Below are 23456 nucleotides of genomic sequence, written 5' to 3' on the forward strand. Positions count from 1 at the left end.
ACCTAATTCAATGTTTTAAAAACCTACAAAACAACAGCAAAAAAATACAGGTCACTAGGGTCCCACACATATAAAGGCTTTACCATATCAAGTGGTCACTGCAGACACGGGTCTAAAAGCTGATTTCTCCTGTCCCCAAGAGCATCTGTTTCAGGTATAACTACCATCAGACTGAGCTGTGCTCCCTGAAGTTACCCGTGGGAAAAACATTTTGACTCTAAACACAAATTTTGATAGGTTTTACAAACATGAAACAAAATCAGCAATATTGTTTGCTGATAAAAGTAATAAGCTTTGATATATATTTGATTAATAGCATAACTGAAATATAAACAGACTATTAATATAATATTACTTAGACATGAAAGCTTGAAAAGTAGGGAAAGTGTGATTAATAGAAGAATTGGTTATAGTGTTTTGCCAGAGGTTTTAAAATATAATTATACATACAATTTATAATATGCCTTCTTAAATATCAGGAGCTACCTATATTTCTCTATTACTGACAGGAAAAGAGTAGAAAATGCCTTTGTTTTGTTTTTAAATCACTAAATTGCTTTTTAAATTCCTTTTTAAATTGCTAAATTATCACTTTAGCAATGCCAAAGTGATAATATATACCAGAGTATTTATAATGAATAAATATGGTTGCAGATGTTAAAATTTAATATAAATTTTCTACAAATAATTTGATAATTTTAGTTTTTACAAGTAATTCACTAACACATTAGAAAGGGGTGACTCAAGTATATTTATTACATCTTATTTGCTCTTGGTAGATAAGCCAAAGATTCGGGTCTAAAAGCTAGAGTTTTGTTCATCATTTAACAAATATTTATAACAGAGCCCCTATTGGCACCAAGTACTCATCTTGGTTCCAAAGATACTGTGAGTACATGATCTCTTGCAACACTTTTTTCACAATCTTCATTACCATCAAAAATGCTTTTTCCCCCCATTTCATTGCTCTTTATCAGTTTTTCCTCCATTGGAATGTAAGTGTAGGGTAGAAGGTAGCTTACCAGGGCTTTGAAGAAATTCTGGAAAGGCAATGTAATTGCATGGTCATAAAAGTCACCTCTCTAAGGAGGGGATGTTTGAACTGTGGCCAAAGGAAAATGTGCGCTCCGTACAAGGACCTCAGAGAAGAGCTTTCCAGGAAGAAGAAAGAAGTGAAAAGCCCCCAAATTAGAGGCGATCTTGGCATGTGCAAGAATGAAAGAAGGTTAGAGGGCAGAGAGGTAGAAATAGCAGAGGTCTTCCAGGCCCTGGAAAGGAATTCTCATTATCCTACTACTACTACCTCATATCACTACTACTACTACATCTGGTGTATATCTGCAGTTATTAGACAGAGCAACTACTGGCTTAATGAAAAACTGCATTTGCATAAAAGAATTAGCCTTGGTAAACTTTCTGAAACACTAATCATAAGATGAGCAAAGTAACTAATCCCATACATAGTCTCTAGACCAGTTACACTAGTACAAATCCAGTGGAAGTAGTTATAATAAATAAATTTATGTAATCTGTAAGTAGTTATAATTTCTTACATCAAACTATTTAGTAAAGCCAGCTGACTTTCTGAGGTGCCTGCCTTAACTCCACCCTCAGTTCTGTGCAGTCAGTGGCTTTGCATACTAAATGCAGCTCAAATTAGGAGATCAACTCCACTATTTGGGATAAGGCCAACTCGAAGAAGGAAAAGAGAATGGTACAAGAGAAAGAGACTAAAAGATCATGAGAAGGAGGCAACTTTAAAAAACTTTTACTCACAGACCACTTGAACTATGCAATCCAACACAGTAGCCACCAGCAACATGTGACAATTTAAAGGAAACTAGTGCTTTAGTTCCTCAGTGTACTGGTCATATTTCAAGAGCTCAACAGATACATGTGGCTAGTAGCTACCATATTGGATAGAACAGAAGAACATTGCCATTGGTGGCACTGCTCTAGAACTTTTAAAATGTTAGCAGCACTCTCAGGATAACTGAAACAGTAAATGAATAATCTCAAAAGCAGGTGGTAGAGGAATGCTGGAAGGAAGTGCCCATTATGTCCCCTTCCCACTGAACCTAATGAGTCTTGTCCATAAAAACTCCCCAGGGCTACATGAGCTTCATTTGTGATATGGTATACTGGTCCCATTTTTGTAAATGTTTTATGTTGAGCATCCCAAATTTACATCTGGAAAATTTTGGCAGGGGTCTTAGATTGGCTTCTTCAAGAAGCTGAGCCTGAGACAACAAATTTGGGAGGAAGTACCCACCGCTGAGGGAGTGGAGGCATATAAAGAAGGAAGACAAAAATGGATGTATTAAGAGTATAAAGAGAGTACATATCTGTTCCTTGTCTATTAGTTAAGAGCTTGCCCTAGCGAGGGCCTCGCCTGCTTCCTGGACCACGGAATGCCTTTGGGCAGAGTCACGAATGTGTGCAGTAGGAAACACAGGTCCATAACAGAAGAGGGAGGGTCATCTTGCTGGAGCACTGATAGCATCGGCTACAACAGGTAAGAAAAAAAGACAAAACTAACCAAAAGATCTATACGCTTATTACTCTAACTTCTGGTTGTTCCCGAAATGAAACGGAACAAAATTTGACCTAACTGAAATCATCAAAATTATAGACTGAATTTCAGTTATATGTTGCCACAAGTGGTAGAAATGGTAGAACAAAGGTGGATGTACAAAGAGATTTTTATGGGGTTTATCATGGGTATATTAAATAAAATGTAAAATTCCATCATCCTCTTACCTGTTAGGTTGTGACAGCCATATACTGTATATATGTGCTGCTGAATCTGGAATACAGCTGACCCTTGAATAACATGGGTTTGAACTGCACAGGTCCACTCATGTGCATTGTTTTTGATACGTGCAGTACCTACCAGAAATGTATTTTCTCTTTCTTAGGATTTTCTTAATACTTTCTTTCCTCTAGCGTATTGTAAGAATGCAATATATAATACATATAATATTACAAAATACGTGTTAATTGACAGTTATCAGTAAGGCTTCTGGTCAACAGTAGGTAATGAGTAGTAAAATTTCTGGAGAATCAAAAGTTATATGAGTGTTTAACTGGGGGGAGGCAACCCCTGCATTGCTCAAGGGTCAACGTACATACTTTTTAAAAACTTATAATTTTACTAACGTAGAATATCAAATATATTTAAGAAAAACGCCAGTTGCTTATCCCATCTATGAAAGTTTTGATGTCTAACAGTTATTGACAGTTCTGATTAACTTGATAACAACGAATTGAAGGTCAAATTATAAAAATACATACTTCTTTAAGTAAAATTTTCATTTTTATGTTTTTAACTTGCAAAGTTATACAGTATCATTACTATTTTCTTACCTCCTTCAGATAGAAATATCCTGTACATTAAACTGTCCATTAATTTAACATATACAGAAGATTCTGGTATAATTTATCTTTCATTGGATAAAAGGGAATTGCCTATTAGCATTTTAATAACTAGCTTTATGTACTGTTTCTTATAAACATGATTATATAAAAGCTAGATCGTACCTGACTTATTGAGAGTAATTCCAGTTGTATACAGGAAATTGTCCACTTTCAAAAATTGTTGTAGAACTGTAAGATAGCCCGTTACATTGCTAATATGATGGTTGTCAGGTAGTTTAATTAAGGCTTTTGAAAACTGAACACTTGGTTGAGATTTGGCATCTGGAAAAAGGAAACCTCATTAGCAAATGGACAAAACAAATGCCTATTAGGCAGAGCATTATTGCTCAGCACATTTTACCTTAACATCTCCTTATAATTAATATTTTAAATCCTGAACCGAAATAAATAAGGAATCTTCCTTTCTTTAGATCACATAAGGCACCTTTACCCTGGAGACTACTTGATTCTACCGCCCAGAATTTCTTCATCTTTTTTGGGTTTTACTCTAGGAAACCACATACTGACCACTTTAGCCCATTTGGTTCACTTGGGGTTTCACTTCTGTAACAGGAGCTAATGGCGCACACCAGAATGGGCTGGAACCAATCCAAATATCAGGTATTCAATTTGTAAATGTTATCTCATGTTAGCAACTCTGAATTAACTATCCTTAATATAACTTACATAGTGAGAACTCAGTAGCCATATTATTTCTGTCATCAGTGTATTTTTAACAATTTAAGAGTCAACTCTTAAATCCTTGAAACTTATCAGAAATACCAGCGATTGCTTTGGACTTTAAGGTCACTGACAAAAACTAAAGCAATCAGTTAAATTGTTAGAATTTTTTCAAAGTGTCAGGTTCTAAATAGTTACATGACAATACAGGACAAATCAAATGTAATATAATTCTCAAAATCAGTGTACTGTTTACATATGAAGCTAGAAAAATAATTCCTGTAAAGTAAGGGATATAAATAAAACAACACATTTATATTATTCTTGTTTGGTTAAACTGTTTGAGGGTATAATCTAATACCTTCTAATCACTTTACAAGTACTATCTACACCCCACTCTGTTAAAATATCTGCCTTAAAAAAGGGCTGTGGAAATATGTCACATTAATCAAAGCTGAGACATGAAAACTGAATGTAATACCTCACCCTAAACTGTAGTGGGGGGAAAAAAAAAAGCATCAGTGGACAAAGTTGGAATTTGGATGGTTAAGTTATCCTATCAACATTAAATTAGCTGAACTGTGTTGTAGCCAGTTAATATCCCAATTGTTAGGAAATGCATGGTAAGTATCCAAAGGTAAAAGGCCACAAAACATGTAATTTACCTTCAAATGGTTCCAAAAATAAAGCATGCATACCGAGAGCACAAATACATATACAGTAAAGCAAATGAAATAAAATGTTATCAGTAGTAGGTGAATTTGAGTAGAGGGTACACAGGAGTATTTGTTACTCTTGCAACTTTTCTATATTTTGAAATTATTTCTGTATTTGACATTATTTCCAAATATAAAGTTAAAAACTTAAAAATATACACGTGCCTTAATTATGCTGAAGTCCCAAATTTCTTATAACTGAAAACATGTACACTAAAATGTTTGTTTGAGCTTCTCTAAGGTTTTGTACATTCCTGAAATTTCTAATCTCTCCTGCTCCCTTTTTAATCACACACACAAACCTAATACCTTTTCATTGTACAAACTGAACAGCTTTCTGATCAAATCCTGGAAGAAAAAAATATCAATGTTTTACGGAAGCTGAGAAATGAGGATGTGTATCTTCTAAGGAAGGATCTGCCATCTGCAGAGACACCACTCCTCACCTGCTTAGCCTTATCGATGGGTCATCTCAGGGCGGTGAAGCGATCTGAGAAAGAACCTAAGGGAGGCCCGTGTTCCCACAGACACAGGCAGTATTTCCCTGACAAACGAACGCTCACCATCGCTTGGTAAAATGCAAAGGAGTGGCACGTGAACATGTTCACACTCATCCACCTCATATGTTCTGGAGGAAATTACAATTTGTAACGGGGTTTGGAGAGGGCAGTAAGGCGGAGGAGTGTGTCAAAACCTTAACAAGAAATTGCTGCTGAAGAGGGACTGTTCTTACTAAAGTCCCAGCAGCATAACATGTAGCCTTTCTCTGTAGTAAATGGTTCCTATTTACTTTCCATCCTTCTGCACACCATGCCACATGCGCGCATGCTGCCATGCAGACCAAACTTGGCAGCTCAAAATTCTGTTAAGTCAGATTTCAAGAGTAAGAGATTCTGCTACTTTCCTTGGTAAATTATTCCAAAACCAATCACACTCTAGTTTATTTTTTTTCCCCGAAATATTTTCTTTAATATTTTTGAAATAAGATAGCTTCTGAGGGGCACCTGGGTGGCAAAGATGGTTAAGCATCAGACTTTGGTTCAGGTCAGGGTCTCACAGTTTGTGATTTCAAGCTGTGAATTGTGCTCTGAGATAAGAGCTCAGAGCCTGCTTCGAATTCTGTGTCTCCCCCTCTCTCTCTGCCCCTCCCCCACTGGTGCTGTCTCTCCCCACCTCCCAAAAATAAATATATTAAAAAAGATAGCTTCTGAAAATGAACTTTCACAAACGATTTCTTTTTACTCTACTTTGAAGATTTTATGCCTCTACCAGTCAGTCATTTCTATTATGCTTTAGTCTTAAATACTAATTCCCCAAAGCAAAAAAAAAAAAAAAAAAAAAAAAATTGTCCTCTATAGAGGTTTTATGTAACATGCAGTAAAAGAATGCAAAATGCTGGGGTTTCCCCTAAGAAATAGTTACGGAAGATGGCCAGGGGAAAAAGGTAATGCTGAAACTGTCATTCTCAGAGTTGGTAAAGTAGAACTAGTTTAAATCAGACCCCAAAGAAGGCTTCCTGTATTCTTCCCCATGAGATATGCAAGTGAGGTAAATCCCACTTGCTGAAAAAAGACCTTACCTGCTCTCCTGCCCTTCCCACTCAGGGATGGAGATGCCTGCAAATCAGCCCCCAAATTCCAACCTTTTCCTAATTTCACTGACTATTCAAGCCCAGTGAGAGATGTGAGTTGGAAAGAAGTTCAGAATTTCAGCACAGTCTTTCCGAAACTGAAATGTTCCTACTGGGGCCAAGATGCTACAATGGTAAAGAATGGTTCCCACTACACAAAACCCCATAACCGCTGGCTGACAGTGAAATAGGAAATCAGTTCAGAGCGGTACTAGTCATCCTTGAGCAATTTAGACTTTTCTCCAAGTTATAACCAACATGGATTCATTAATTAAAGAGATTATTATCACTTAGATTTTACATATAAGTTGAGAAGAAGTGTTGTACTTACCAGCTAATTTTCCAGTAATTAAAACAGTGTCTTCAAATAGCCATATATTTGCTTGGCTTTGCGGGAACAGTGAAAGTGTAACTGATGAATATACTGTGAAATATAGCACAATTAAATTATCTTATTAAATGTGGGGAAAAACGAGGTTAAATATAGTCTGTTCCAGCAGGCCCTAAAAAGTGGAGGGGGGGGGGGTAAGACTGTGGAAACAAAAATAAATGTAAAATATGGAGTGGAGAGAAAGAGGGTAACAGTCAAGCGAGGGGAAAAAAGGTCCAACATCACTATTTTATTTCACTAATCCCTTCTATTTCCCATAGTTTGTACCAAAATTATCAGTGATGTTCTCTAACTAATCCAGACCTGTATAGTCAAATTAAATGCTTGAATAATCCTGTTTTCTCTATATAATTGTTACTTGTTATTTCCTCATGATAAAAGAAAACCTTAGGTTCCACAATTCAAGTTCTCTAAGATAGAGACTACATCCACTGATTTTTTCCTAAGTTCCCGTATAAGGATGCAATGCTTTTCATCACACAGTATGGCTTGCCAGACTCTTAGCTGGCAGAAGAGGAAACAGTTTAATGCATAATGGAACAAGTTATCCACAGGCATTGGTAGTAATGCAGGATGAGTCCAAATCTGCCTACAAGATTAGAATCTTAAATAACGGGTGGGTGGGATCGGTAAGTGCAGATGGCCTGAAACATAATGAAATTTCACTATCAGAAGCAGGGTGGGGGGTGGGGGGACCATTTTTTAACCAAGAACAGATCAAATAAACTTACTAAAAATGAGTTCTCATTTGATAGCTCTCCTCTATTCACTATAAGCACTTAACATTAATAGAAATAACGAAATCCTAACTCACTTAGGACAGGATCAAAACACATTTGCATGGAAATAGGTTTTAAGATATTTCCAAGAGCTGTAAAGGAAATCCTGAAAAGAGGGTAAAACACAAAAATATATGAATCGGTGTATAATGTAATACACATTTTTCCTACAATAGGAAAAGAAATACCGAGCAAAAGTATAATTTCAATTCAGAATACATTAATAGCTAGACTAATTAGTGGCCTTATGAGATTAGAAAGTGTCACGGTAGTAGCTTGGACCTGGAGATGATTGATTACAAGGAGGGCACATTCCGATATTTGGATACTTTGTTAAAAGGGGGGCAGCCCTGACAGCTGAAGGTTATTAAACCTGAGGAGAACCTTTCCAACTTCACTAAAACTTACATGTGGATTTCCCTTCACTTACAAAAAAAAAAAATATTTCTCTGTATAAAAGGGAGGACTATCCACTCTGGAAAGGTTGAGAAATACAGAAAAAGAACATGTGATGGTCCCCCCAATCCCATGACAAAGGCAACCACTATTAATATTTCAGTATACTCTTCCTGGCTTTTCCTGTGACCTTTGTTTAAATTGGGAGTGCAATATTATATGCAGAATATTTTTACCCTGCTTTTTTCGTTTAAGAGAATATAAGCATTTCCGTCCCTCACTAGAAACTCTTCCTAACCTTTCCAAGGTCCCATATGTCCTTTCTTGAAATATCAAGACTTACTTAACCACTATACTAATATCACATATTTAGACTGTTTTCATTTTTACCATTGCAAAAAATAACATTCGAATCAACATTCTTTTGTACGAATATGTCCATTTTAGTTATTTATATATCTGTTTTTAGGATAGACTCTTAGCAGTGGAATACTGGGTCAAAGGTGATGAAGATTTTGAAGACTTTTGACACACATATTTCAAAATTGTTATCCAGATAATTTTGATGACTTGTACACCCACCAACCACGTTCAGGAATGATCACCATACCTCGTTCTGTCAGTACTGAGTATGCTCACTTTTTAAAAACTTTTCTAAGGTGAAAAATCTAAGAAATGTGTGTCTTTGGTACAACGAATCTGGAACTGTTATGAAAATAAAAGTTTGTCACATCTAGTAATCCTTTGTTTTCTGGTTTCGAAAATTGCCAGGTAAGGATTCTGCTCATTTACCTTATTTAGTCAGGACCTGGGAGTTTTCTGACTAAGTTGTATGAATTATTTACATGTTAAGGCTATTACTCTTTATTGTCTCATATTTCTCCTACTTTTTTTAGACATATGACTGATGTATGACTTATTAGCTGCAGGTGTACAACATACTGCTTCAATATTTATATATACTGCAAAATGATTACCACAGTAAGCCTAGTTAACATCCACCACCATACATACTTTTTTCCCCCTGTGATAACAACTTTTAAGATCTACTCTCTTAGCAACTTTCAAATATAGAATACAGTATTATTATAGTCACATGCTGTATAATATCTTTGTTAAAAATAGTGCAATCTACCGTTTACAATATCTTTCATTGTTCTTAGGTTTAAACAGGTCTTCCTAATAAAAAATCATTTTTATTTGCTTGTATTTACCATAATTTGATTTTCCACATTTGAGCTCTATGAGCAATATATATGGACTATGAAGCCAACATATCTTAACGCTACTTTTTTGAATATTCAGCCTCTTCTCAAAGATTTATAATGGTACCTTATCATAGATTACATTCTTATACATGCTACTTAGTATCTAATTCGTACCACAGTATTGGAGTTTTCACTGTGTAGCTACGTATTATTTTAGTTATACGAAATGGCAAATCGCCTCTAATCTTCCTTTAAAATGATTTCCAGCTTTTTATTCTCCAAGAATTATTTTGCCAAGTTTTTTTAATGCATTAAATCTATAAATTAGGAAGAAGTGAAATCTTTACAATATTCAGGCTTTCTGAAGAAATACAATGCATTCCATTTATCCAGGGTTTTAGCGTTTTTTTTTTTTTTTTTTAAGGTCAATCAGTAACATTTGGTAGTTTTATTTTCCCCAATATATGGTTATTTTACACTTTTTGTAGGTTTCCTGAATATTGTGTTTGTCCTTGGTGTTCTGAGAGGGGTTTCTTTTCATTATTTTTCATAACTGGTCACTACTTCTGGTATATAAGAATATGTATTGACTTGTACCAATGCTAATTCTATGCTTAGTAATTCTGACAAATTCCATTAATTCCATTAATTTTGAGAGTTTTAAGATTCATGCTTTGTAATTTTCCAGGGATATGATAACTGGAAATAGTAATGTCTTTGATTCTTTCTAATAGCTATTGCCATCCTTGGTCTCTTGATATATTTTTGCTCTGGTAAGAAACTGTAATGTAAAATAATATGGACATCTGTGTTCAGTTTCTTATTTTAGTCGGATCACCTCTAATATTTTATGAGATATTTACCATGTCAAGGATATCTTTGCAGTCCTTGTTTTTAAAGAGCTCATTCTTAGTTAGGCATGGATGGCCAACTTATAAAATGCATTTCAGATCATTGCTGATGTTATCTGATACTTGTAATGTGTTCCACTAATATGACATTTAAAATTAAGAGTGACACATTTCACATCCTCATAATCCTGCAAAGAAGAAAACTCCTACTTGATCTTAAAAGAATGCTTTATTTAAATAATAGTGAAACTCCTTTGTATTAGGATTTTTATATTTAAAGTTATAAGTAAGATTGGTCTATAAAGCAGTATACGTGTATATGAGAGAGAGAGAGAGAGCACATATAAGGACATTTAATTTTGTATTACCTTTGTTAGGTCTCAGATTCAAGGCCTCGCTGGTTTTATAAAATGATTTGGAGTAACTTTTATATAGCCTTTACAGGGGCACCTGGGTGACTTCAGCCAGCTGGGCATCCAACTTTGGCTCAGGTCACAGTCTCACAGTTCGTGGGTTTGGGCCCCGCATCAGGCCCCATGCTGACAGCTCAGAGCCTGGAGCCTGTTTCAGATTCTGTGTCTCCCTCTCTCTCTGATCCTCCCCCGCTCACAGTATCTCTCAAAAATAAACATTAAAAAAAATTTTAAGTCGCCTTTGAATCATGCTGTTTTTATTCAGAACATTTTATCCATGGTTATTGGTCTACCTCATCTAAAACCAATATAGTCATTTACATTATCACAAAATTATTAGATTTTTTAAGATTACTGCTTTGATACAGAACATTTTTTTAATATTTTAAACGTTTTATATATTTTTTCTTTTTCTTGTCTTTTACTTCCCTGTTTAGATTAGCCAGATGCTAGTTCTTCAAAAGACATTATACATGCATTTTGTCAATTACCTCTTCTTTATATTTTCTAATTAATGTCCATCTACTTTCACCTCTGTTTCCTCTTTCCCATCTTTGTTTCTTTCATTTTCTAATTAATGTCCATCTACTTTCACCTCTATTTTCTTTTTCCCATCTTTGTTTCTTTCATTATTTTTCTAACTCTAATTTAATGAATGTGCTTGATCTCTCTTATTAAAAAAAATAAATAAAGTATACAAGACCAAGAATTCACCTTAGACTTTTATATCACTATTCAGATTTCCGAGTCATGATCTCATTCACATGAATCTTATTTTTCATTTTCTTTCTCATTCTAAACTTGAATAAGAATTCAAAAATTCAAATGTTTCTAATACAAAACCAAATAAAGTATCTAAATTCTAATAACCATCACACAAAAAAGAAAAAGATCAATTACCTAGTGTATCATCCTTCCAATCAATCAGACTTGCATTCTAGTATCTTCTACCGCCTGTAATTCCCAATATCCAATTAGTCACACTAAGTCCTATCCATTCTTATTTTTTTCCTCAGATTTAATGAGCTGTAACTGATATAAAAGTGTAAGTTTAAGGTGTATATGACGATCTGCACAGTAGTTACCAATTCTTTCCTCAGGATGCCTCTTATTCTTACGTCTTCCCTTTCATTCCCTCCCTTGCATCAGACTGTTCCTGTCCACCAGGAGCACAGCCACAGCTTTGTGACAAGGCTCCCTGAACCCGTTCTAGCCCTGCTGTTGACCTAAACATCATACACTGTTAAGTAAATTCAGCGTCCAAACAACTTACAGTTATTGTACTCAAGAATCTGACTAACTGCCTTATGGTTCAGCACATACATCTAAACATTTTGTCTCTACTTTCAAGAACGCCCTTGTACCATCTGGCCTGCCCTGCTCCTCGCTAACCCTCTGGGCGTGCCAAGCCTCTCGCCGCCACCTGCAGACAAGCCCTGCACCCAGAGGAGAGCTCTTGCTCAGGACTCTCAAGCCTCTGTGGGAAGGAAAAGAAAAAAAGACCTTCATGTTTTCCTCAAACTGGCACTCCTTTCTAACCTCTCTCTATTGACTTCACATAGGTTGTCTCACTTTCACTTTATCAGAACAAGAGATTTCCAAAGCAGGGGGGGGAGGTCATGTACACGAAGTAAAGGCTTTTACACTGTTGTAAGTGCTTACTTGGCATTTTCCCAGTCTTCCAAGGCAGAGGTGTCAACACGTAGCCATCCTTGTACGCAATAATGGTTAAGCTGAGCCCTAGTTTATAGGGTACTTTTATCAACACTGCTCCATTGTTCTTTGTTACCGTGGAATTTGTTTTCGTGTAGTTTACAAACACTTCTACAACTGCTTGACTCAGGTACTGACGGCTGATGATGTCATTAACCTGTACTTTCAGCGTAAATACAGACACTGGAAGAGAAAAAAGCCGGAAATGACAGCATGTCAGAGCCTAGAATGCATATGTCACTATACCTTAAAATGTCATTCAAGACCTCTGAATAACAGAACAAAGCTGCCATTAAAATCTGGAAATACGTATGCCTATGGATCCATTGACACAGGTGGAGAAGCGTTCCAACAAATTCATTATTTCTAAAACTGAACATTTGAATTTATTATTAATAAGGCACAGTGTTATTATTCCAATGTTTTTCTGCCAATAAAAAGGAGGAGGAAAAGGAAGCAGTGAGTAAGGGGAGGACAATGGTCCTCTCTTGAGAAAAACCCATTTTCACTCGGCCTCACTAAGTCTAATGCTACCCAGTAACTAATTCAAAATATAGTTAAAGTTCCTAGAATAAAATGCAATCTCACTAAGCCTTAGTGCATGACTAGCTCCTTTCTTTTGTTCTGTTGTCTAGAAAGCAAATGATGTGTTTCAGTTCCAAATTACCAAATATCAAAATAAAATCTTTAAAATATCAAAAAGTATTATCTGTTAAATATTTAAGAAAGCACAGTAAGAGGAAATTGAGGAAAATAAGAATTCACTGGTTTCTAACTTAAACCTCTAGCTTTACACATCTTTGGCAATATGTTCACAGATATACCAATGTTTTGGTGTCTTATTAAAAAAGAACTTGTATCACCATGGAAATTCCTTTGAAAGCTGTATCACAACACCTTTGCCAAAGATGCCTTCTCTTCCACTATTAATGGGCTCTGGGGTCAGTCAAGGCCCATCTCTGCCATTACCGAAGATGTGTGACTTTGGGGAAGTTACCTCTCAAAGTCCATTTGCTCATCTGTAAAATTAGAAGAATAGTAACTACTTTGGAAATAATGCAAATAATGTGTTCAGCACAGAGGTTGGCTGTCACTTAATATTAGTAATAATAATAATAATTTCTCCACAATTGGTGACCATTTCACAGACATCAGCATCATCTATAAGAAATACCAGGGCACCCGGGTGGCTCAGTCAGTTGAGCACCCGACTTCGGCTCAGGTCATGATCTCATGGTTCTTGGCTTCGAGCCCTGCATCGGGCTCTGTGCTGACAGCTAGCTCAGAGCCTGAAGCCTGTTTCAGATTCTGTGTCTCCCTCTCTGACCCTCCCCTGCTCATGCTGTCTCTCTCAGAAATAAATTTTTTTAAAAAACATTAAAAAAATTTAAAGAAATACCTCATGAGGACTGATGTTTCAGGGACACATTTGCAAAAACCTATTTCACTCCAAATAGTTTTTAGCAAGAATAGCAGGTCAGATAAAAACTCCTAGTTAACACCGAATGAGCTGCAAGATTACTACCAAATTATTCTTACACCTTATATACTCTTTGTTAAAAATAAACTAGATTTTAAATTGCTTTTGGGGCATAACAAAGACATTTTATATATAAATTGAACTGCTGCAATAATCACCAAGCCCTAGAAAAGATGCTATCTAGCAGGCTAGAAAATAGCGCCGATCCTTTCAAGATCTAAAATTCAAGTTAAATGTTATGCAAACATTATTCTCTATTTAGACACAAAGGGTTTCTAGTATATTTCCTCTTATGTATGATAATATGTTAATAATATATATGTAATAATAATTATAACCACAAGAACTAAAATGTGTTGCGGGTTAATAAGCCAGGCATTGTGTTTATTTTTAAGTGCATCATTCCATTTACTCTTCAAAATCCCAGTTACAGAGACATTATTGTTTTCTTCATCATATATATTGCTAACTGTGGGTTAGAGAGGTTTGTAAATTAGCCATGGCCACCCTACAGTAGATGAAGGAAACAGGACACAGGCTTGGGCCCATCTCTCCTCAAAGTTTGTGCTCTTAAGCCACTGCACTACAACTGTCTGATTTAACTCTTTTTTTTTTTTTTTTAAGTTTGTTTAAGTGTGAGAGAGCATGAGCTGGGGAGGGGGAGGCAGAGAGAAAGGGAAAGAGAGGGAGGGAGAGAGAGGGAGGGAGAAGGGGGGTGGAGAGAGAGAGAGAGAGAGAGATTGAGAGATTCCCAAGCAAGCTCTGCACAACAGTGCAGTGTTGAGCCTGATGCAGGGCTTGAACTCACAAACCTAGAGATCATGAGCCCAAACCAAGAGTCTGATGCTTAATTGACTGAGCCACCCAGGCACCCTGCCTGATTTAACTCTTAAAAGCAATTCTAACCCCAGTTTAGAGTGCAAACATGGGAAGAATGAATTGGGAAAATGGAAAGAGAAGGGAGGATTATATTCTGGATTAGCTATACCTTAAAATAATGGTTTATTAGTCTGTCTAAAATGCTGTTAATTTCCTGGACAACAGTCTCCTATATATTCAAATATATATATGGAGAATAGATAACAAAGCAAAATATAGGTTACTGATATTTATCCACACCTATGCCCTCTCAGCATTTTTAATAATAGGCAGCTTTGTGGGAGGTTAAATTACTTGTGAATAGTCATTACTATTATTGCTTTCAATAGATAAATTCAGGAGCATCAGGTATTAGAAGGTCAACTAACCCTTGAGTTTTAGCATCTACTGTTTCTCAAATTATTTAACTATCTTCCCATCATTTTAGAAGTTCAGCCCATTACTCTAAATTTTTTTTTTAAATGTTTGTAACATTTAAAATCAAAATATGAAGAAGGACTGGGGATAAACACACGTTTCTAATGCCAAGCCTCACATGTATATTATCATAAGAATCTCAATATACTTTTGTAAAATATGTGATATCAAGTCCACTTTACCAATGAAAAACATGAGGAATCAGATAGGTAATGTGGACTACTCCAAGTCTCACTCATTTGAAGAGCTCTTGACAGCTGTCACATGTCCTTGTGAATGACTCCAAAGCCATCTTTACACCATGTAACAAGGACTCTTGGGGTCACACTACGAAAATTAATTCAAGGAATATATTGCTGCAATTATGGAAAATGCTTATATAACATCAGCTAAAAAGAAAAAAAGGGAGACACCTGGGAGGCTCAGTCAGTCAAGCGTCAGCTCGTGGATTTGGTCCAGGTCATGATCTCATGACTCATGAATTCAAGCCCTGCATCGGGCTCTGTGCTGACAGCACGGAGCCTGCTTTGCATTCTCTGTCTCCCTCTCTTTCTGCCTCTCTCCTGCTTGCACTCTCTTGGTTTCAAAAATAAATCAGGGGCGGCAGGGTGGCTCAGTCAGTGGAGTGTCTAACTTCAGCTCAGGTCATGATCTCACAGTTCACGGTGAGATCTGCTGGTCTCTGTGTTGACAGCTCAGAGCCTGGAGCCTGCTTCCGATTCTGTGTCTCCCTCTCTGTCTGCCTCTTCTCTACTCACTCTCTGTCTCTCAAAAATAAACAAACATTGAAAAAAAAAATCAACATTTAAAAAAAGAAAAAAAGGGTGCTCCCCAACAGACACACACACTAAACCATGGCCTTAAACTCATATGGGAAATATAACTCTTGTGTAAAAATTAAAAAGCAATACATGAGACGTGACGGCCTCCTAAATTAAACGTCCTTGAATAGGTCCACCTAGAATAAAAACCGATTTATGTGTAGAGGACAAGTAGTTGCCCCATTCAAAGTAATTCCCCCCCAGCTACCCAGCTCCAATCCCCTAGATAAAATTTACTGAGCTGTTGGCACAAAGTACCTAACTAATAGGGGCCAGAAAGATTCAGTCAGGACCTCAAAATGTGGCTGAAGATACATAGAGGCTAATGGCTACTGAAGCTGAAACATCTTAGAAAGTCTAGGAGTGCCTACACACTGAATCTTCCAAAGTCTCTCTGCCCTGTCCTTCCAGAGGTGGGCTGTACAGCCAGCCCCTCCTGCTGATCTGTGAGCTGTAGCATAATCCCTCCCCAAAGGCCCTCTAGTCGTTGTAGCTAGAGTCAGATTCTGTTGCTCGCTTCCAAAGCAAGCACCTTAAATGATACAGGATACAACTGTAAACATAGCATGTGTTATTTAATGGGCTACTCTATCTTTTTAAGAGAATGTACAGGAAGGAAGGATAATGTTCTGTACCAAAAACAGGGTAAAGCATTTAAGAGGGAAACTGCACATAACTAAAAGGGAATTAAGATTCTCTAATACAACTTAATAACAGGTCTTATTCAAATCAAATGTACCTACAATGGCTCCTTCAACAGCATATTCAGGACTGGGAATTCGGATAAATTCCTTTGATCCAAAGATTAATTTCAGAAATTCTCAGAGCCTTTGACTTATAGACAAATTTCAGTGTATAGTAAGATCTTAAGCTAACTTCATTAAAACAAAAAAGACCTCCGCGTCTTCCATCCGTCTCGTCCTGTAAAAAGTACAGTTGCCAAAATAAGACACATGAAAGCCTCCTGACACTCTGAAGTCGGGTTTGATTCATAAATGTTTTCTAAAACATTTTCTAATCCAGAATGGATGGTTTTATTTTTCCTCATATGATAATTAGGTTAAAGAATAAATTTGATGAGAAACTGAATATCAAATTCAGGAAAAAAATGATTTGCAAAGGTCAAATCTTGTCTATCAAAATCACAGTGCTCCTATGAAGAGATCCCACATTTCTGCACCTTAGGTCATCTGTTAGATCATCTGTTAGACTCAGAACATAATGTAGTGCTGACCAGCAGGGTCCTCTCTAGCTCAAATTGGAAAAAAGTCATGCTATTTATGACATGCATACACACACACACACACACACACACACACACACAACCACAAGCTCAGTGCTAGAAACTTTATCCATATTATCCAATTTTATCCTAACACAAACCTGCAAGACTTTCCCCCCATTTTAAGGCAAGGAAACTAAGGCTACAATTACATAATTAAAAAGGGTATAGTATAGACAGGATTCACAGACAGGGTCATCTGACTCCAAGTTCCATGCATTCTACTCTCCACATGTCTCCTTGAAAAGCCTTTGGGTTTTTACCATATTCAGTAGCCTACTTGTTTCCTTCCAACCAGTGCAGAGAACAGCGTGCTTGATTTGCTAGCCCTCTGAGCCTTTCACCTGATCCCTGGGCTGGGTTTGTCTGACCCCAGCATAAGCAACAGCAGAAAAGCATTTAAAAAAACAAAAATAAAAAATCTCAGCTGGAAGCCTGCTCACCGCAATTAAAGGGGCATAACAATTTTTTTTTTCCTCCAAATAAAAAGACAAGAATAAAGAACTGCCTGCCCATGACTTAAGTAGGACACTTCTGATTTCCATGGTGTTAACAGTTTGATCAGGAAAGAGGGCTGGCAACCATGAGTTATGGATGTATATATATAATCTCCATAACAACCCCACTTACTAATCCTCCAAGAAAAATACTTTGGCATTTAGATGGGGCAGACTGTGCAATTAAATATATAATGTTCAACCACAGGTGCTTTTGTCTCCATAATCTTTCCACTCTTCTCCATTGCATGTTTCAGCTTTCCATGAACTTATTATTTTCTCTGTCACTTAATTATAATCATTATGTCTTGCCCACATAATCTTCTTTTCAATATGTCACCAGTAGTTTAAAAATGGCTCAATATCAAATGATTTCAACTAAACGCTTAGAAAACATATAATCTAGATGTTGAGAGAAACAAGTAAAAATAAAATACACATCAATGAGCATGGTCCTGAGGTCGCTGGGGAAAAAATTAGCTATCACATAATTAAAAGCATTGTTAAGTAGTGAAAAATCACTAAAATTCAAAAGACTACTCTATACAAAAAGAAGTGCTCTTGAAAAAGCATATTAGAACCAAGACTATATTATAATTTTGCTGTAGGATACAGATGAGTAAGTCAGTCAAAGAAAAGTAAAGCTAGCTATTTGTTTGGGTGACAGAGCTTCATGAAGTGGGGGGGCTGATAAATTATAACCCCACTTCTTTTCAAAAGAACTTGACATCATCTTATTATGTTGTTACCATCATGTAAGTTACAATTGTGCCCATGGAGAAGCCACCTTATTTTCAGATTTATATAGTACAAAAACTAGCCCACTTCTTTTCCATTATATTTCTAGCATCTCCAATAATTTCATTTAACATACATTTTTTTTCTCTATGAATGTAACGCTAAAAACACACTAGGTTTATAAAGCTTTTATAGGCAGATCAGAGATCAAATTTTAAGGATAAGATACTCTAACAATAAAATAAATTTTAAAACTTTGCTGAGGTTTAAGCATTCAAATGAGAACTAGACTGAAAATGAAGAGTACAAAAATATAGTGGAATAAAATAGTTGGCTGGGAACAATTAGAAATATTCACCGACATTAATTCATCAACTGTTTATTGACTGCTCACTTTGGGCCAGATCTGCAGTAGCTAGGTATTAAGGACAAAAACATTAAGAAGACACAGTCTTGCCTTGAGGCTTAATTTAGAATCTACGTATATGACAATCTGTATAATAAGTATCCATCTCAAAGAGATACCTTCATTCCCAGGTTCACTGCATTATTCACAATAGCCAAGATATGGAAACAACCTAAATGCACATCAGTGGATAATGATAAAGAAAATATGGTCTATACATACAGTAGACCATTACTCAACATTAAAGAAAGAAGGAAATCCTGCCATTTGCAATAATACGGATGGACCTGGAAGGCACTATGCTAAGCGAAATATACCAGACACCTAAAGACAAATGTTATGATCTCACTTATATGTGGAATCCAGAATAATCAAATTCACAGAAGCAGAGAATAGAATGGTGATTGCCATTGGGTGAGTGGAGGGGGTAGTGATGGTCAAAGTGTACTATTTCAGTTAAGATAAGTTCTGAAGATCTATACAGCATAGTGCTTATTACTAAGACTACTATATATTTTAAAAATCACTAAAAGAGTAAATATCTAAGTGCTTTCCACAAATAAAACCTGTTAATAATAATAGGGATGAAAGGAAATTTTGCAAGGCGATGAATACATCTATGGCCTTGTTGGTGATGATGGTTTAATGAGTATGACTCCAAACTCATGAAATATATACATTAAATATATATGACTTTTTACATGTCAATCATACCTTGATAAAGCAGTTTTTAAAAGTACTGAAAACTGTGGGTTTAATATTTACTTTAGAATCAGTTTACACTATCATTTTTTGAACAGGGAGAATGTTGATATTTTGAGTTCAGATATCTAAAGGGCTTGCCCACTTATTCTTTCCTGTTTTCCATAATCTGACTTTTTGGTCCATTAGAGTTGAGACTTTGTGGGGAGAACTCAAAAGATGACAAACTTCTGGCTATGACCCAAATCAGGCTTTATTTGTACTTCACCATTTTCATACAAGATATCCAGTCACAGACATTTTAATTTAGGGCTAACTATATAAATATCTTAAGATGTAAACAGAAAACACCTGGTCCCAAATTTAAATGTCTGTGTATTTAAAACCTTTAGTAGAGACATAACAATAATTTATATTCTCTTTAGTTAAATCATTAATTCCTGCCTTTTAGCCTGGCATTCAAACTCTAAGATCTGGCCATCACTTTCCTTGCTAGCCTTATCCAATTAGGGATTGACAAATGATGCCCTACAGGCCAACTGTGACCCACCACTTACTACTATAAATAAAGTTTTATTGGAATACTGCCACAGTATTCATCTATGTATTGCCTGTCTTCTTTCACTGAAGCAGCTGAGTTGATAGTTGCACCAGAGACCATATGGCCTGCAAAGATCTATCTGGCACTTTACAGAAAAAGTTTGTGGACCTCTGCTCTAGTGTCACATAATGGGTCAAGGGTCACTATCCAAGACCAACCTACTTTCCTGCCATATTATTCATTTCTTTCTTTTAGCTGAAAATCCTCCCTTTTTTTCATCTCCACCTGCCAAATCCTACTCCATTCTTCAAAGTTTAGCTCAAACACCCCCTCTCCAAATAAATTTACTCTTCTTTCAGTCAGATGGGAACTTTTCTTCTGTACCTGCTAATCTAATGGCACACGATATACACTGGTCTTTGCTTTGCTTTCCGTTTATTTGTCTTCTCTGTGAGAGTAAGTCTGTCCACAGCCCATACATTTCAAACTCAGCCTTGTTTGGCCAGAGTTTAGTAAGGGGTTTAGAATATGTATTCTGAATGGAACAAAAGTCAGGAAGAAGCGTGGGAAGCATAGGAGGAGGGTAGGAGAAAGAGGAGAAATGAAGCAAGAGAGGTAGAGGGGGGAAGAGAGATCAAAAGTGGCCCAACACCGGGGAAAGACTGGTAACTGTAGGATTTCCACAGAGGCCACCTGAAATTATAGCCAGCTTTCTAACTCCAGTATTTGGCAAAATTTTGAGTTTAATCTCACAGTTACCCAGTGAGAAATGTATTATTGCAATGATCACAGCAACAAATAAATACTACGATTCCTTTTCCTTTTGGAACCTAATACTTTTCCTTCTTTTTCATAAGAATATTTAACTTGGAAATTAGGACTAGAGAATAATCTGGAAGTAGCAAATCTTGCTAAATAAATACAATGCAACTGTATTACAGCAAAGATTAAATTTAAGTTTTTTACTTCTGTTCCAGAACAATACCAACTTAGTATGACAATTCTTTCGCCCAGGGCACCAGCACAATTTCCCTATTTGAATTGGAAGGAGGGTGGAAAGTTTAGCAGAAGAGCAAGGACAATAAAGAAGCTCGTAAAGACAAAGGAGCGTCTGATTCCGCATTCTGTAAGGCTGAGTGGAAAGGGCTGCAACAGTTTAATCTTTCCGGCATTTCAAACGTGGACACACAGCCTTCTTTTAAAGGAAAAGGGTGCTGAACTAAAAAAACAAAACTCACTAAGACAGAAAAGCCTCCTTTTCATTGCTGGAGTACCAGATTGGATCCAAAATTCTTACTGGCTCTAGAGTTTAACAAAACAAAATAAAACAAAACAACAAAAAAACAACAAAAACAACCAAAAAAATCTGTTCCTGTTTGAAGCAGAAACAAATTTATTTGCAGTAAATTAATTATAGAGAAAACATCAAATCTAAAAAGAAATCAAAGAGTTAGAATAAGAACATATTCTCCAAAGGTGAAACATGCTATGAAGCAAATGAAATACACGTCTTCTCCATTCCAACGAAGGGCTTCAATGAGTATGATTCACCAAAACTAATGATATGGATGACAGAAAAAGAATCCTTATAACGTAAGAATAAGCACATTGCAGGGGCGCCTGGGTGGCTTAGTCGGTTGAGCGTCTGACTTTTGCTTAGGTCATGATCTCGCGGTTTGTGGGTTCGAGCCCCGCGTCGGGCTCTGTGCTGACTGCCAGCTCGGAGCCTGGAGCCTGTTTCAGTCTGTGACTCCCTCTCTCTCTGACCCTCCCCTGCTCACGCTGTCTCTCTCTCTCTCCTAGAAATAAATTTAAAAAAATTAAAAAAAAATAAGCACACTGCAGACGACTCAATAGGGAACAAATGAGATGGCTGGGCCATTAGCACTTGGACGCTGTTCCTTCTTACCCATGCCGAGGACTTTTTCCTCAATGCAAATAAATCAGTCTGACTCCAGCTCTAAAACATACTGTCCAACTCACTCCACAGGCATTTCTCATCCTGACTTTTATCTTCTCCCAATTTTTCATCCTGCCTCATAATCACTTACAGTTTCTCCCTCCCTCACTCACAGATTCACTTACATAGACGCTACACAGGGGCGCCTGAGTGGCTCAGTCAGTGAAGCCTCTGATTCTTGAGATCAGCTCAGGTCATAATCTCACAGCCATGAGATCGAGCCTCTCATTGGGCTGAGGGTGTAGCCTGCTTGGGATTCTCTCCCTCCCTCTCTCTCTGCCTCTCCCCCATCCAAGCATGCCGTCTCTCTTTCACACACTCTCTCAAAATAAATATTTAAAAAAATTTTTTTAAATAAAGTATGCCTTACATGGAGTCACTAAACGTGGTTCTCCAGAAGAACCCAGAACCCAGAGAGGAAAGATTAAGGATCAGTTTTTCACTTGTTTGAAAGAGCATTGGCCCCAGCTGCCACCGAACTCCTGGGCACCTAATGCAGACTGAGGTGGAGGAAAGGGCTTGCTTGACAAGCTAAAAGCGCATGCCCTGCTGCTCCAGGCATATGCAAGAGAATTCATCAGTAACATAAAGAACATTGCAAGGGCCACATTCCCAGGGTCTAGCCAAGGAGCTATCATGGTCGCAGGCCCCGCTGGACACATGCAAGGACTGAGCAACCAACTCTGCTGTGTTAACACTCTCCTTGCACCCTATTTTTCCATGATACTTTCTTCACATACTATATAACTTACTCATTATGTTCATTTTCTGTTTCCCCTACTAGAAAGTTAGCTCTGTGAGCAGCCCCCGGGTGGCTCAGTTGGTTAAGCATCAGACTTTGGCTCAGGTCATGATCTCGCAGTTTGTGAGTTCAAGCTCCACGCTGGGCCTGTGCTGAACAGCTCAGAGCCTAGAGCCTGATTTAGATTCTGTGTTTTCCTCTCTCTGCCCCTCCCCCCACTCACACTCTGTCTCTCTCTCAAAAATAAATTTAGAACATTAGCTATATGACATCATGGACTTCTTCATTTTATTTACTCCTGTGTCCTCAAATAACAATCCTTACTTCTGAATGAGTGAGTGAGTTGGTGAATAAATTCTTTCTTCTAATACCATTAGGTAAGACCACTGGCTCAGAACTACTTAATTGCAAGGGAGGATGCAAATGTGTGAACTGAGGTTGATATGCCTTGAAGTAGAGGGCAGGACAAGGAGATATGTAAGCAACCATTTCTGTACACAGACTATTTGTAACCTATGTACTTCAAGCTAAGTGCACAGTCTTTGATTCATTACCACTTCTTCCTTCAGTAACTTTTTTTTTTATTTCTGAGAGAGAGAGAGAGTGAGCGAGCGAGCGTGAGCAGGGGAGGATTAGAGAGAGAGAGACACACAGAATCCGAAGCAGGCTCCAGGCTCTGAGCTAGCTATCAGCACAGAGCCCAATGTAGGGCTCAAACTCACCAACCATGATACCTGAGGTGAAGTCAAGACGTTTAACCGACTGAGCCACCAGGCACCCCATTAACTTCTTTCGA

The 23456-nt window shown here is 37.1% G+C and overlaps 1 protein-coding gene across 1 annotated transcript in view; it reads right to left on the reverse strand.

Moving 5' to 3' along the window:
- FAM171B (family with sequence similarity 171 member B) overlaps positions 1–23456 on the reverse strand; it is a 65435-nt gene that overhangs the window by 13422 nt on the left and 28557 nt on the right. The window contains exons 2-4 of the mRNA XM_039246555.1: positions 12145–12378; positions 6776–6868; positions 3541–3699 (exon numbers count right to left, since the gene is read on the reverse strand). Coding sequence (XP_039102486.1) covers positions 3541–3699; positions 6776–6868; positions 12145–12378 — 486 coding nt within the window. The remainder of the gene's footprint in view (positions 1–3540; positions 3700–6775; positions 6869–12144; positions 12379–23456) is intronic.

The sequence above is a fragment of the Hyaena hyaena genome, unplaced genomic scaffold, assembly GCF_003009895.1.
Source record: "Hyaena hyaena isolate Hyena2069 unplaced genomic scaffold, ASM300989v1 scaffold_283, whole genome shotgun sequence".
Taxonomy (NCBI): Eukaryota; Metazoa; Chordata; class Mammalia; order Carnivora; family Hyaenidae; genus Hyaena; species Hyaena hyaena.